Here is a 15,303-nt window from a genome sequence, read left to right as displayed (position 1 = left end):
TGGAATTAAATTTTTTTTTACTGAATGAGACACCCAGAATGTACATGAAAATAAAAGAATGTGAGACTTACGATATTAACTATGAACGATAAAACACTGAATATTGACAACATATGAACGTCACACACCCTCTTTATCGACATATTTTACAATCAAGCAAAATGCAACTAAAATTCTACAAACACAGCGAAATATGAACGCGAAGGTTAAAAAAAAACACCCACAATCTGTTATATCTGATATATCACTAAGCTTTAGAACTTTTGTCGTAAAAATCTCCTTCCGCGTCTGTCCCTGACACCCACATTTCAGGCTGGCCGCTCTGGAAACACTCTGTGGAAACGCTCCCCACCCAAACTGCTTGGTGCCTCGTCTGAGCTGCTGTGACTTAGATTACCATAGTAGCTAATTAGATTACCATAGTAACTAGTATATCATGCAAAAGTGCAGATTCCAACCATATAAATACTTTGTATAGTTCAAGACTTAAGGTCATTTGAAAACATCACTGCACATCATAATGGCAGCTACAGTTTAAATCTTAAAGATCTAAAAAAAAAAATTGGGGAATGCTCTGCGGGCCAGATTTAAAAGTTTAGCGGGCCGCGTGCACCCCCAGGGCCTTAAATTGCCCAGGTCTGATTTAGGGGAATACTAGTGTGGCTCCTATAATGATGTTAAAAATATGGAGTACCAGATTCAGCATTGGTATGACCGACACTTGTATGGCCAGTATGGTATGGTATACTGGTATGACCAATACTATAATAGACCAAAAATGTTTGTATTATAAATTATCAATGAAATAATATATCGCAATATAGATTTGAAGCCATATCACCTATCCCTGGAATAAAAAATATCCCTCCACCCCAGCTTTTTCTTCTTTTCTTGTGAATAATGTTGTAAACAGCGGCATGTTTGCCCCCACTGAAATTCCAGGCCAGTTAATACAATAACTCGGTTTTGTAAACAAATTAATTAATTACTTGGGAAAATCATATTGTTGATGTCGACGCCCATATCTGCTGTACAGAATTGCTTTACAAAAGACAAGTGTGGGATACTTGTTGTTGCCTTATTTGTATTTGACTTTATTAAATTGATTTATTTAATGTTTGGCGCAGGAGGGCATAGAAAGAAGAAGAAAAACCAAGACAGAGGGGGAAATTGTGGGGAGAAGAGTGGGATAAGACAGAGAGACAACAACAACTACAACAACAACAGGACAACATCAGCAAATGCATAAATATGCAACCAAACATTATAGCAAAGGAACCAGTTACTAAAGTAGATAGTAATAACACAGAAATGAAAATGATCATTATTGCAATACAAATACCAATAGAAATACCACTTTAAATAATTGATAATAATATTTACTTCTATTATCAAAAATATAATTGCTTCTAATTCAACAATGTATAAATGTAAGGAACAGTTGCAATACAAAATAAAGCAGATGGGAGGGGGGATGGGGAACAAACTATATTAACCTTATAGATTGTTATTGTAATATTAGATTAAGCTTTAGCAGTGTGCCGTGTTTCTACTCAGTTTCCTCCAGAGGTGACAACGTTAATATATGTTTGATGAAACGTGATATTATGCATGAGTGTATGTATAAGGCCCGGGTGATATGATCGCGATTAATTTTTAATATCATCCGATCACGATTTAATATAACTTTTTTAAAAATTATCAAAGGCGATTGTCCCGTGCAGGATTATAGCGGGTACCTTTGCATTCATACTGTTTACTACTGCAGTATCTCGTAACATACATTTCTGCCATGTTTGATTGAGTTAATATATGCTAACAGCTGACAACTGTCATTTTGTTGATATATATATATAATCGTGTTTACTAGAGGTACAACAGTACAGGTAACCTACGCTACGGTCAGTACCTGGTTTTAAAGCCACGGTTTTCATTTTCGTCTGTAAGTTTTTTTTTTTTTTTTGCTTGTCATCACAAACATTCTGCAGTAAACAAAGTATCATTGGTGTACTGAATACTACAAGACTTTAATTTCAAGTTAACCTTTACTAAACAACACTTTCAAATGGTAAATTATTATTTGTTTTGATGCCTTCAGTGACAATCTACAATGTCAATAATCATGTAAATAAAGAAAACGCATTGATTAAAAAGGTGTGTTCTGCAACGTTCCCTCTAAGCTGCGCGCCTGCGCAATTGCGCACCGCTCACGCGTCCTCAGCGCACTGCAAATTAATGCCGCGCAGGAAATCAAAAATCCCATCTGAACTTTAAACAAAATAAACACATTACAATTTATTCTGTATGATTTCGCAATGCAACTCTGTGAGTGACAGGTGACAACAAGAGTGGCCCCAATGAATAAAACAACCTTTGTCAACACAGTTCAATTATCGTCTGTCGAGACACTTTACGGACAGGAATTCCATCAATCACCTTATTGAGCAAAACTGTTTGTAACCACACCAAAAACATGAGTAAAAAAATCTTGTATCTATAAAAACTGGTAATTTTCTGCCATACAAACAAGGCTTAAACCAACGTTGTCATCCGTCGTTTCAACAGAAGCCGCTCGCTCGCTCACCTGCACCAACACACGCACTCATGGCACTTAGCCAGTGTTGCGTTTATGGCCACAAAAAAAGTCGGACAACCCCAACGCCACACAATGTGTAAATGCCAGGTTGTAACACTCTGACTCCACAATCAGATGTGTGCTTATTTTACTGCCATTTATTAGGAATGTTAAGCTAAGGATATTATTCATGAAATATTGTCACCAGATTTCATAAATGGTAATAAAAAGATGTATTTTACAGACAGAAAGTTACAAGAACTAAATGTAATCTCTGAAAGGGGTAACATTTCTTTTAAAGGCAGGACCCGCAGCCAGACATACAATACTAGCACATAGGTCATGAAAAACATGTTTTTTTGTTATTGTCATTGTAAGGGGGCAAAATCACTTATATCAAAAAATTATTTTAATAAAACATTTAAATTGTTATGATGTCAGGTTTGGGACAGGTGTGACACTGGTGTGGCCACAGTGTGCACGTCTGATGTTGCTCACATGTGCTCCACTGAATGGTCAGGGAGTTTGTGCGTTTGCTCACACACATGAAAAATTAGAGGGAACATTGGTGTTCTGTACTGTACTGAATGCCTCATGTGACTGAGCAAAGCTGGGTGTTTCTAAAGCATGTGTTGGTCTTCTTGTGTCTTGCAGACGTCTGTGAAGAACATCTTGTATGTGAGCAGCAGAAGTGGAGCTTCAACATGGACCAGAAGGAGCCACATTCCTCCCACATTAAAAAGGAAGACGAGATGCCACAGAACCTCCACCATAAAAGGGAAGAGGAGGACCCACTGACCCCTCAAATTAAAAAAGAAAAGGAGGCGCCACAGACCTTGCACATTAAAAAAGAAAAGGGCCCACCGAACCGCCAATTTGGAGAAATACAGGAGGCATCACAGCCCCCGCACATTAAAGAAGAAGAGGCGGAATACAGCATCAGGCAGGAGGGAGATCATATTGAAGGACTGGTGGAGTTCCCAGTGACTGGTGTCCCTGTGAAGAGTGAAGAGAAGAGAGAGGCGGAGCCTCCAAGCAGCAGCTCAACACAACACATGACAACAGAAGCTGATGGAGACCACTGTGGAGGATCACAAGCAGACAAGCTCTTAGCTCCACTATCAGATAGTGAGGACACAACGTCACACTCTCCTGACACTGATGATGAAGACTCTAAAGATGATAAGACATGTCACACTGACAACACTCACTTCAAATGTTCTCACTGTGACAAAACATTTAATGCCCGTTGCAGTCTGAAAAGACACACAAGAACACACACGGGAGAAAAACTTTTTTCCTGCTCAGATTGCGGTAAACGTTTTGCACGAAAAGGTACGTTAAAAGAACACATGAGAATACACACTGGAGAAAAACCTTTTTCCTGTTCGATCTGTGGTAAAAGTTTTACACAAAATCAGTACTTGAAAGAACACATGAAAATACACACCGGAGAAAAACCTTTTACCTGTTCAATTTGTGGTAAAGATTTTGTTCAAAAACAGTCTGTTAAAGCACACATGAGAACACACACTGGAGAAAAAACGGTTTCTTGCTCAATCTGTGGAAAAGGTTTTGCTCGAAGTGGGTATTTGAAATTACACGTGAAATTACATACTGGAGAAAAGCCTTTTACCTGTTCAGTTTGCGGTAAAGGTTTTGCTCAAGGGCAAACTTTGAAAGTCCACATGAGAACACACACGGGTGAAAAGCCATATTCCTGTTCACGCTGCAACAAATGCTTTTCTGACCCATCAGCACTTGTAGTACACATGAGAACACACACTGGCGAAAAACCATATTCCTGTTCAAGCTGCAACAAAAGCTTTCGTGAACGATCAAAACTTGTAAAACACATGAGAACACACACTGATAAGCAAGTGTTGAGTTGCAGTGTGTGTGGTGAAAGATTCTCTTCTAAGTACCAGTGTAAGAAACACAAGTGTGCTGGTGAGAACAGCAGCTGCAAATGAAACGTCAGGATTTGAAATAAACAGTCATAACTTTAACTTTGACATTCTAACGACATCAGCACATCTTGTTATTATGGTTGTAAAATTTATAGATTAGATATGTTATATTTGTGTGTATTTTCAGTCAAGTTCATGCATTAATATGCAACATTGTGCAGTTTGACTGAAAAAGTGAATGTAAACAGTACAAGACAACTGACATCAGAAACACCTGATTCTAAAAATCGCATAAACGCGCCAGTGATACAATATTAGAAGTCGTTTTCGCTATACATATCCACCTCTATGAGATATATATACTACTCACGAAGGGGATTTGGCTGAAGATAAGGTGCCTCGAACGCTGAGTGACCCATTGTTCCCCTGCAACCATGCCACAACGCGGATCAAGGGAATCTAAACGCGTCTGTGATCAATTGTCCTATAGTGATTTGGACAAAAATGCAACGTTTTCTCCGGACGATCGAAAACCATTGCAAGCTATGGTTGAAAAACTTGGAAAACTGGACATTTTGGATGAACTAAAAACTGACGTTTCAGAGCTGAAAAGATCAGTTGAGTACAATCACGCTGAAATGGAGGAGAAACAAAGGGAACAGACAACGCTAAAAGTAAAAATAACAAGCCTGAAACTCGAAACTACTAGACTGACAACAGAGAAAGAGAAATTAAAGGTGGACTTGTTGGAACTCCGCTGCAGGAGCATGCGGGATAACCTGCTGATCATGGGAATTAGCGAAGATGTAGGAGAAACTTACAGCATTGCGGAGAACCTCGTCAGAGCCTTTCTGCAGGAGCAACTCTGCATCTCGGAGGAAGAAGTCAAGAGGATCCAAATGGAACGAGCACACAGGATTGGCATACGCAAGGAGGATGCTAGACCGAGACCAAATTCAAAGACGAAGTGCTTGCTCTCTCCAGAAGACTGAAGGGCACTACATTTTTCATGACCAGCCAATACCCAACTGAAGTGGTGGAGAAACGACGTAAGTTAATTCCAATTATGAAGTCCTTTAGGCAGAAAGGACAACAAGCTCGTCTTGTTGTCGATAAACTGTACGTTAACGCTGAGCTGTACAGACCTGGGGAAGTATGTGAGGAACAATAACAAAGGCGCTCAGTGATTGCGTCATGGCCAATGTGACGACTTGACGGATATAAATTGACATTTTGTTTTGAAGATTTTCAGTTTAATCTGGGACTGGACAATGTAGTTAGATGTTGGGAAACGGTCAGCGAATAATATCTTTTGGGGGGTATGTGTTTGCTTGTCTTGTGTGCTGTGGTGTGAATGGTGTGTCTGTGGGTTTATTAGACGGGATATTGGTTTTCCTTGGAAATAGCAGGTGATACTGCAGTTTTTAGTTAAAGATTTTCATGTTTCTGAAACTTATGGTATTAAGAGAATCAATAAAATCTATAATTAATTTACTCAGGTCATATGGTTTATAGGAACGATAATGAAGTTGGAATAATTAGTTATAATTGCAATGGTCTTGCAGACAACAGAAAAAGAAAACGTATATGTATGTGGCTAAAGGGGGAAAAAAATTATATTTTTTGTCTTCAAGAAACGCATTTAAAAAAAAAATTAGATGAAGAAAAATGGAGAAAAGAATGGGATGATCTGATTTTCTTTTCACATGGTCACAGAAATTCAAAAGGTGTTATGATTTTGATTAAAAAAAACGTTTTAATTTTCTATTTAACTCTATGGAAAAAAGACTCACAAGGACGCTGGTTAATATGAAATATGATTATTCAGGGTCAAAAGATGTGTGTTTTGAATCTGTATGGGCCAAATGTTGATGAGCCTTCCTTTTTTGAAGAAATAAGTGACATGTTGCAAGAACAACAAGGGGAAATTATTACTGTGGGGGACTTTAATATTGCTTTGGATAAAGTTACGAACCGAAAAGGGAATTTTTCAATGGATCATTATCCTCAATCTTTACAAAAGATTCAAAATGTTATGGATGCATTTGATTTAATTGATATCTGGAGATTCAAAAATCCTAGGTTAGTGCGGTATACATGGCGAAGACAAAACCCTGCAAGTCGTATTGACTATGTCTTGATATCATTTTCATTGCTAAACAACGTGACTGCAATATCAATCGATGATAAATTGCGTTCTGATCATAATTGTATAGGATTAAATATTGCAATTGGAGATAATACACATGTGGGCCCGGATATTGGAAGTTTAATCAAATGCTTCTACAGGATGATGAATTTATTGAAAAAACAAATCATTGTATTACTGATTTTTTTTTAAATAATGTAGGATCATCAAATTCCAAAATAGTCTGGGAAGCCTTTAAATGTTGTTTTAGGGGATATGCAATTTTTTCCGCAGAAAATTATGAAAGAAAATTGCATTCAGAAGAAAGCCATTCATGTGAAGGCCTCATTAGGGAAGAAGAACTTGTGGAAGCTGTTAAGTCTTTTCATCCAGGGAAAACCCCAGGATTAGATGGAATACCTATTGAAGTTTATCAAGTATTTTATGAAGAGGTTAAGAAACCATTGCTTTCTAGTTTTAATTACTCATATAAAACAGGTGTTTTGTCTAACTCTCAAACAGAAGGTTTTATTTCTCTGTTTTTGAAACAGGAAATAAATGGTCAGTATAAAGACTCAGTTTATCTAAAAAGTTGGAGACCAATAACACTTCAGTGTTACGATGCCAAGATCCTGGCAAAATGTTTGGCTAGTTTGTCTGTTTTGTCAAATATTATTCACCAAGATCAATCAGGTTTCCTACAAGGAAGAAACATAGGAAACAATATTAGACAGTTATTAAAAAATTATAGAAAATTATAATATGGAAAATAAAACAGGATTAATTTTTGTAGCTGACCTGGAGAAGGCATTTGACAAAATTAGCTTAGATTTTATTTGTAAAAGCTTAGTTTTTTTCAATTTTGGCAACTCCTTATACTGGATCAAGACGCTATGTAATAAAACTAACTGTAGAATTATCAATAATGTATACATCTCTTGGGACAATACCTCTATTAAGAGGTCTAAAACAAGGGTGCCCTTTGTCTCCATACTTATTTATTATTGCTATGGAAATATTGGGGATTAAAGTTAGATTGAATAAAAATATTGAAGGGCTCAGTAGTAATAATATTGAAAGTAAAATAACAATATATGCAGACGATACAAGCTTATTTATCAGCCCCAATCCTCATTGTTTACGGAGCCTTCTTAATCTTTTGGACATATTTTCACAGCAATCTGGGTTTAAGCTTAATTATGATAAATGTAAAATATTAAGGATCGGAAATCTAAAGGGAACGTCCTTTCGAATGGAATGCAAAGTGCCTGTTTTGTGGACAGATGGACCAGTTAACATACTTGGTGTTGTCTGGAAGATCTAGGCTCAGTAAATTATGATAATCGACTAAGAAAGCTGGATAAAATTATGCAATTATGGAAAGGGAAATCCTTAACCTTGTATGGTAAAATATCTATTGTCAACTCGTTGATCATTCCTCAATGTATTTATTTGTTTTTGTCATTACCAGCTCCATCACAAAACTTTTTTAAGGTTTATGAGCAGAGGGTCTTCGATTTTGTCTGGGACGGCAAACCAGAAAAGATTAAAAGAAAGGTTTTGTACAAAGAGTATGAATATGGGGGCCTGAAACTTATTAACCTTGAAGCTATGCGTCTGTCTTTAAAAGCATCAATTATTCCAAAGATGTATCCAAACACTGAGTGGTACACAAGTGTCCTGTTGGACAAAAAACATGTATTATATCAAAATAAATTGTATCCGTTTTTACAAGTGATGCCCTCCCATTTTTATTATGTAGAGAGTCTGCTGGGAAACATGGCGGGGTTCATAAAGGAAACAATCCACTCATGGTAGTGTTTTCAATTTTATGTGCCAGAAAATAGAGATGACATTTTGCAGCAGATAATATTGATGAACTCTAATATTGTAATAGATGGAAAGCCTTTCTTTTGGAAAAATATGTTTTTAAAGGGGAATCATTTTTGTCAATGATATTATCAATGAGAATGATAATATTATGGAGTATCATGAATTTAGAACTATGTATGGTGATGCTTGTTCAAGCTTTTCATTTAATCAACTAACTGGAGTCATTGGGAAAAGATGGAAACAAATAATTATGGAACTACTAAATTATCCGTTTGTAAACCTCTAATAAGAAATTCTAGTTGGCAAAAAGGAACTAAAATAAATAGAAAAATATATAATTTGTATTTAATAAAGACATCTTTGAAGGCTGCCCCATACAACACCTATGGAAAATGGGAGGACTTTTTTGACTGCCCGTTGCCGTGGGATGCAATATTCAAAGGAATCTACAAAACTACTATCGATGTGCAAAATCGTTATTTTCAAATTAAAATTATTTATAACTTCTTACCCACGGGGAAAATGTTAAAACTATGGAATGTGACAGAGTCGGATGATTGCCGATTTTGTTGTCAGGAGTCTGAATCCACCCTGCATTTGTTTTGGTATTGTGATATTGTGTCTTCGTTTTGGGTGGAAGTTGAAAAAATGTGTTTAAGTATTGGTTTGTTTATGAAGCTTGATGTGGTTTCTGTTATTTTAGGAGAGTTCATTGACAGTCATGATTTAGTTAATTTAATTATAGTACTCGGTAAAATTTTTATTTTTAAGACCAAACACAGATATTCACTTTGTATTACTTTCTTTAAAACATTTATTCGGTACTTTTGAACTTTAGAAAGTTATATGGTTGAAACCGATAATGATGCCAAAAAACATAAAAAAAGATGGGAAGTCCTCAAATGCTTATTTTGAAAATGTAATTTTGTTTATAGATGACATGCAATCTGTTGTTGTGTTTCCTAATTTGAGTGTACGTAAATGAAGGTGTGTGTTGCTGAGTCCGACCTGGACATAATCTGGACTGGACCTGGTTTTAAGAACCCTTTAAACAATCTAATTTAATTGACAACCTGGTCTGGTGAAGATAAAGTCCTTTAAAAAAAAAAAAAAAGATAAATAAAAAACATTTTCTTGAATAAAAAAGAAAGTAAAACAATATAAAAACTGTTACATAGAAACTAGTAATTAATAAAAAATTAGTAAAATTAACTGTTAAAGGTTAGTGCTATTAGTATTAGCGGACACAATCATGTGTGCTTCACGGACTGTATGTATCCCTTGCAGATTGTATTGATATATAATGTAGGAACCAGAATATTAATAACAGAAAGAAACAACCCTTTTGTGTGAATGAGTGTAAATGGGGTAGGGAGGTTTTTTGGGTTGGTGCACTAATTGTAAGTGTATCTTGTGTTTTTTATGTTGATTTAATTAAAAAAAAAACAGTACAAGACATATTTTACATACAATAAACATTTTATGTGTATATACATTTTCATAATTCACTTTTATACTTACTCATAGTTTGTTTTTAATTGTATTTACTATGGGGTTTTTTTTTTAAATAATGAAGTGTAACATATTTTCATGTCTATTTGTAAATGATTCCAGATATACTTATATTTTACATTTATTTATACAATAGCTTTTGAGTACACATAAATCCCTTTTTGTTCATATGTACTGGTTCACATCTGAAACATGTTCTGGACCACTTCAGGAAGAATATTATTTACTTTATATATCATTTGAACAGTTGTCTTTTATACAATTTGAAAATGTCTGACTTTATTAATCATTTGTTGGGTCTCCTTATTCCATTTTATTATCTTTTTTACTCTCTTTTGTAATATGATTCTTTTGTATATAATTCCCCAGTCCTTTGTGCGATATATAGATGAGAGAAGATGGCAGGATTATTTGTGGAAGGTTCTGAAGGATTGTTTTGTTTTCTATTATCTACATTTGTGAATTAAAAAAATACCCATGACAATTATTGTGCTTTAAACATTTTCATATTTTTTTCCTCTAAAATCCTAAAAACATGATCAATTTCAGAAAACATGGGCAAGTTTGGAATGTTTAGGAAAAGCCGATAATGTACATCATCGCACAGAGCTATACTGTACATACATTCATAAAATAAATGTACTGCATCTTAAAGGCCTACTGAAAGCCAGTACTACCGACCACGCAGTCTGATAGTTTATATATCAATGATGAAATCTTAACATTGCAACCCATGCCAATACGGCCGGGTTAACTTATAAAGTGCAATTTTAAATTTCCCGGGAAACTTCAGGCTGAAAACGTCTATGTATGATGACGTATGCGCGTGACGTCAATGGTTGAAGCGGAAGTATTGGTACACCATTGTATCCCAATACAAACAGCTCTGTTTTCATCGCAAAATTCCACAGTATTCTGGACATCTGTGTTGGTGAATCTTTTGCAATTTGTTTAATGAACAATGGAGACTGCAAAGAAGAAAGCTGTAGGTGGGATCGGTGTATTAGCAGTTGGCTGCAGCAACACAACCAGGAGGACTTTGAGTTGGATAGCAGACGCGCTATCCGACGTAGGGATGATGTTTGATAAGGAATTATCGAGTTCGAGCCTATTATCGAATCCTCTTATCGAACCGATTCCTTATCGATTCTCTTATCGAGTCCAGATAGGTTGTTGTATATGGAAAAAAACACAATATTTGGTTTAACAAAAGCTCACTTTTATTATATAATAAAAAAATAAAATCTAATAAATAAATAAATATTGACTGTTACCCACCTAAAAAAATAAAATAAAATAAATAAATATTGACTGTTTTTACCCAAAGTATATTAAGTGGGATTTTTCAGAGAAACAAATATATACAGTAACACAAAAACAACCTGTCTCTGTGATCACTATAGGTGTATAAATAATAATATAGTGTTAAATAAAATCAGTCCCTTGGGCACAAAACTGAAAATAATACAGCTGTCCAAAAAGTGCACTTCTGCTGCTATTTGACATAACTGTTTGTTATGATGCTTTGACATTTTTGCACTTTATTTCTTTATTGAAAGAAAATTCTATGAAGAGAAAAGTTGTTTGCAAATGTGGTTACAATGCTAAAAAATGAAAAGTTAAAGCTAAAAAAGAAATACACTTTATTGAGTTAACATTATTTCTTTATAGTGGGAAAAATGTTATGAGCTAGAGAATATAACAACTACACTACCCAGCATGCAACGGGAGTTACGAGCATGCGCGGTAGCCCCGAAAAGTGTTGCATGTTGCCACGCTGTGAAAGTAAACGTCAAGAACTCAGCCAACACGCCTCGTCTGCATTATTTATAATTAGACCGACAACACATCTACAGTGTGATTTTGTTTTGTTTACAAGGAAAGAAAAACAAAAGTTAAAAAAGGGAGATGTGTTGTATATATATGTATGTGCTGCGGTTGTTTTAAGAACGTTGCGACAGCTGCCGTAAAGGAGGTGCGTTGCTAGCCTGGTTGCTACGTTTCCGGTTGGTCGTAAAAGTGTTCGTCATGTGTTTTACCCTGCTCAAATCTCTCAGTAAAGTTATTCATTGGATTATAGCTTTTGTTTTGAACTTTATTACACCTTGGAGCGCTTTTTCCCGTCCATTGTTTTCCTGCTTTCGCTATCTGCGCCTAATGACTGAGCTACGTGACGTCAATTCTTGTGATGTCCCACGGAGCATTTCTGGTCGGGATGGGATTCGAATAAAGAATCAACTCTTTTCCTTTACTATAGTGGTCTCGATAACGGGTACCGGTTCTCAAAAAGGGTTTCGAATCCGAGCACTCGGTTCTTTTCTTATCAAACAACCGGGAAAACCGGTTTCGAGTATCATCCTTAATCCGACGCTAGCCGCCGACCGCATCGATGATCGGGTGAAGTCCTTCGTCGCGCCGTCGATCGCTGGAACGCAGGTGAGCACGGGTGTTGATGAGCAGATGAAAGCTGGCGTAGGTGGAGAGCTAATGTTTTTAGCATAGCTCTGTCAAGGTCCCGTAGCTAAGTTAGCTTCAATGTCGTCGTTAGCAACAGCATTGCTAGGCTTCGCCAGGCGGTACAGCATTAACCGTGTAGTTACAGGCCCAGAGTTTGGTAGTATTGTTGATCTTCTGTCTACCCTTCCAGTCAGGGGCTTATTTCGTCTGTTTCTATATGCAGTTAAGCACAATGCTATCACGTTAGCTCCGTAGCTAAAGTGCTTCGCCGATGTATTGTTGTGGAGATAAAAGTCACTGTGAATGTCCATTTTGCGTTCTCGACTCTCATTTTCAAGAGGATATAGTATCAGAGGTGGTTTAAAATACTAATCCGTGATCCACAATAGAAAAAGGAGAAAGTGTGGAATCCAATGAGCCCTTGTACCTAAGTTACGGTCAGAGCGAAAAAAGATACGTCCTGCACTGCACTCTAGTCCTTCACTCTCACGTACCTCATCCACGAATCTTTCATCCTCGCTCAAATTAATGGGGTAATCGTTGCTTTCTCTGTCCGAATCGCTCTCGCTGCTGGTATAAACTATGGGGAAATGTGAGGAGCCTTTCAACCCGCGACGTCACGCTACTTCCGGTACAGGCAAGGCTTTTTTTTATCAGCGACCAAAAGTTGCAAACTTTATCGTCGATGTTCTCTACTAAATCCTTTCAGCAAAAATATGGCAATATCGCGAAATGATCAAGTATGACACATAGAATGGATCGGCTATCCCCGTTTAAATAAGAACATTTCATTTCAGTAGGCCTTTAAAAATGATTTAGAGGGCTCAACTCCTGATTTTTGGGCAGCACGGTGGAAGAGGGGTTAGTGCATCCGCCTCACAATACGAAGGTCCTGAGTAGTCCTGAGTTCTGTGTGTAGTTTGCATGTTCTCCCCATGACTGCGTGGGAAAGACATGCACCTGGGGATAGGTTGGTTGGCAACACTAAATTGGCCCTAGTATGTGAATGTTGTCTATGTCTATCTGTGTTGGCCCTGCGATGAGGTGGCGACTTGTCCAGGGTGTACCCCGCCTTCCGCCCGAATGCAGCTGAGATAGGCTCCAGCGACCCCCCGCGACGCCAAAAAGGGACAAGCGGTAGAAAATGGATGGATGGGAATTCCTGATTTTTTTTTTTAAAGGCCTACTGAAATGAATTTTTTTTATTTAAACGGGGATAGCAGATCCATTCTATGTGTCTTACTTGATCATTTCGCGATATTGCCATATTTTTGCTGAAAGGATTTAGTAGAGAACATCGACGATAAAGTTCGCAACTTTTGGTTGCTGATAAAAAAAAGCCTTGCCTGTACCGGAAGTAGCGTGACGTCACAGGAGGAAGGGCTGCTCACATTTTACTATTGTTTACAATGCAGCGAGAGAGATTCGGACCGAGAAAGCGACGATTACCCCGTTAATTTGAGCGAGGATGAAAGATTCGTGGATGAGGAACGTTAGAGTGAAGGACTAGCGTGCAGTGCAGGACATATCTTTTTTCGCTCTGACCGTAACTTAGGTACAAGCTGGCTCATTGGATTCCACACTTTCTCCTTTTTCTATTGTGGATCACGGATTTGTATTTCAAACCACCTCGGATACTATATCCTCTTGAAAATGAGAGTCGAGAACGCGAAATGGACATTCACAGTGACTTTTATCTCCACGACAATACATCGGCGAAACACTTGAGCTACGGAGCTAACGTGATAGCATCGGGGTTAAAATGCAGATAGAAACAAAATAAATAAACCCCTGACTGGAAGGATAGACAGAAGATCAACAATACTATTAAACCATGGACATGTAAATACACGGTTAATGCTTTCCAGCCTGTCGAAGCTTAACAATGCTGTTGCTAACGACGCCATTGAAGCTAACTTAGCAACGGGACCTCACAGAGCTATGCTAAAAACATTAGCTATCCACTTACGCCAGCCAGCCCTCATCTGCCCATCAACACCCGTGCTCACCTGCGTTCCAGCGATCGACGGAGCGACGAAGGACTTCACCCGATCATAGATGCGGTCGGCGGCCCGGAGACGGAGGAAGTCAAGGTGAGGTCGGAGGCTTGCGCGTCTGCTATCCATCTCAAAGTCCTCCTGGTTGTGTTGCTGCAGCCGGCCGCTAATACACCGCTTCCCACCTACAGCTTTCTTCTTTGCAGTCTCCATTGTTCATTAAACAAATTGCAAAAGATTCACCAACACAGATGTCCAGAATACTGTGGAATTTTGGGATGAAAACAGAGCTTTTTTGTATAGGATCTAATGGGGTCCGAATACTTCCGTTCTCTCCGTGACGTCACGCGCATACGTCATCATATCAAGACGTTTTCAACCGGAAGTGTCGCGGGAAATTTAAAATTGCACCTTATAAATTAACCCGGCCGTATTGGCATGTGTTGCAATGTTAAGATTTCATCATTGATATATAAACTATCAGACTGCCTGGTCGGTAGTAGTGGCTTCAGTAGGCCTTTAAATGAGCTTAATTGGCCCTTGTAGACTTGGGAAGTTTCAGGTCATTTGTATAATTTTTCTGGTTCTGTTCCAGAATAAACTGTGAGATTGAGTTAAGATTTCATTTATAAGGAAACACTAAATTAGTAAATTGTCTTAATTTTTCAGTTTGAAAGTTTGATATCTGTAGTAACGTGTCAATAGTAATGAGTTACAGCTGTTAAGGGGGGCTTGTAAGGTAAAGCGGACGGAGTGACGTCACTGCCAAAGAATGGCGAAATGGCACCATCTTGTGGAATGTTTACAATGGAAGCAAAAGCCAAATTAGATTATTGTCAATATTTCAAAATATTTTTCTCCTATTGTGATTATATTGGTGTAATATATACA

The 15,303-nt window shown here is 37.5% G+C and overlaps 1 protein-coding gene and 1 pseudogene across 2 annotated transcripts in view; both read left to right on the top strand.

Moving 5' to 3' along the window:
* LOC133664599 (oocyte zinc finger protein XlCOF6-like) overlaps positions 1-15,303 on the top strand; it is a 221,356-nt pseudogene that overhangs the window by 71,538 nt on the left and 134,515 nt on the right.
* The window catches only part of LOC133664600 (oocyte zinc finger protein XlCOF6-like), a 191,302-nt gene that overhangs the window by 163,322 nt on the left and 12,677 nt on the right, over positions 1-15,303 (top strand). For both annotated transcript variants that reach the window (XM_062069363.1, XM_062069362.1), the window contains one exon: positions 3,230-3,910. In XM_062069363.1, the coding sequence (XP_061925347.1) occupies positions 3,280-3,910 (631 nt within the window). In that variant the 5' untranslated portion in view covers positions 3,230-3,279. The remainder of the gene's footprint in view (positions 1-3,229; positions 3,911-15,303) is intronic.

This window comes from Entelurus aequoreus, linkage group LG14 (assembly GCF_033978785.1).
Source record: "Entelurus aequoreus isolate RoL-2023_Sb linkage group LG14, RoL_Eaeq_v1.1, whole genome shotgun sequence".
In the NCBI taxonomy this organism is placed as follows: Eukaryota; Metazoa; Chordata; class Actinopteri; order Syngnathiformes; family Syngnathidae; genus Entelurus; species Entelurus aequoreus.
The sequence above is the reverse complement of the archived record's forward strand: the minus strand, read 5'-3'. Positions and strand labels throughout refer to the sequence as shown.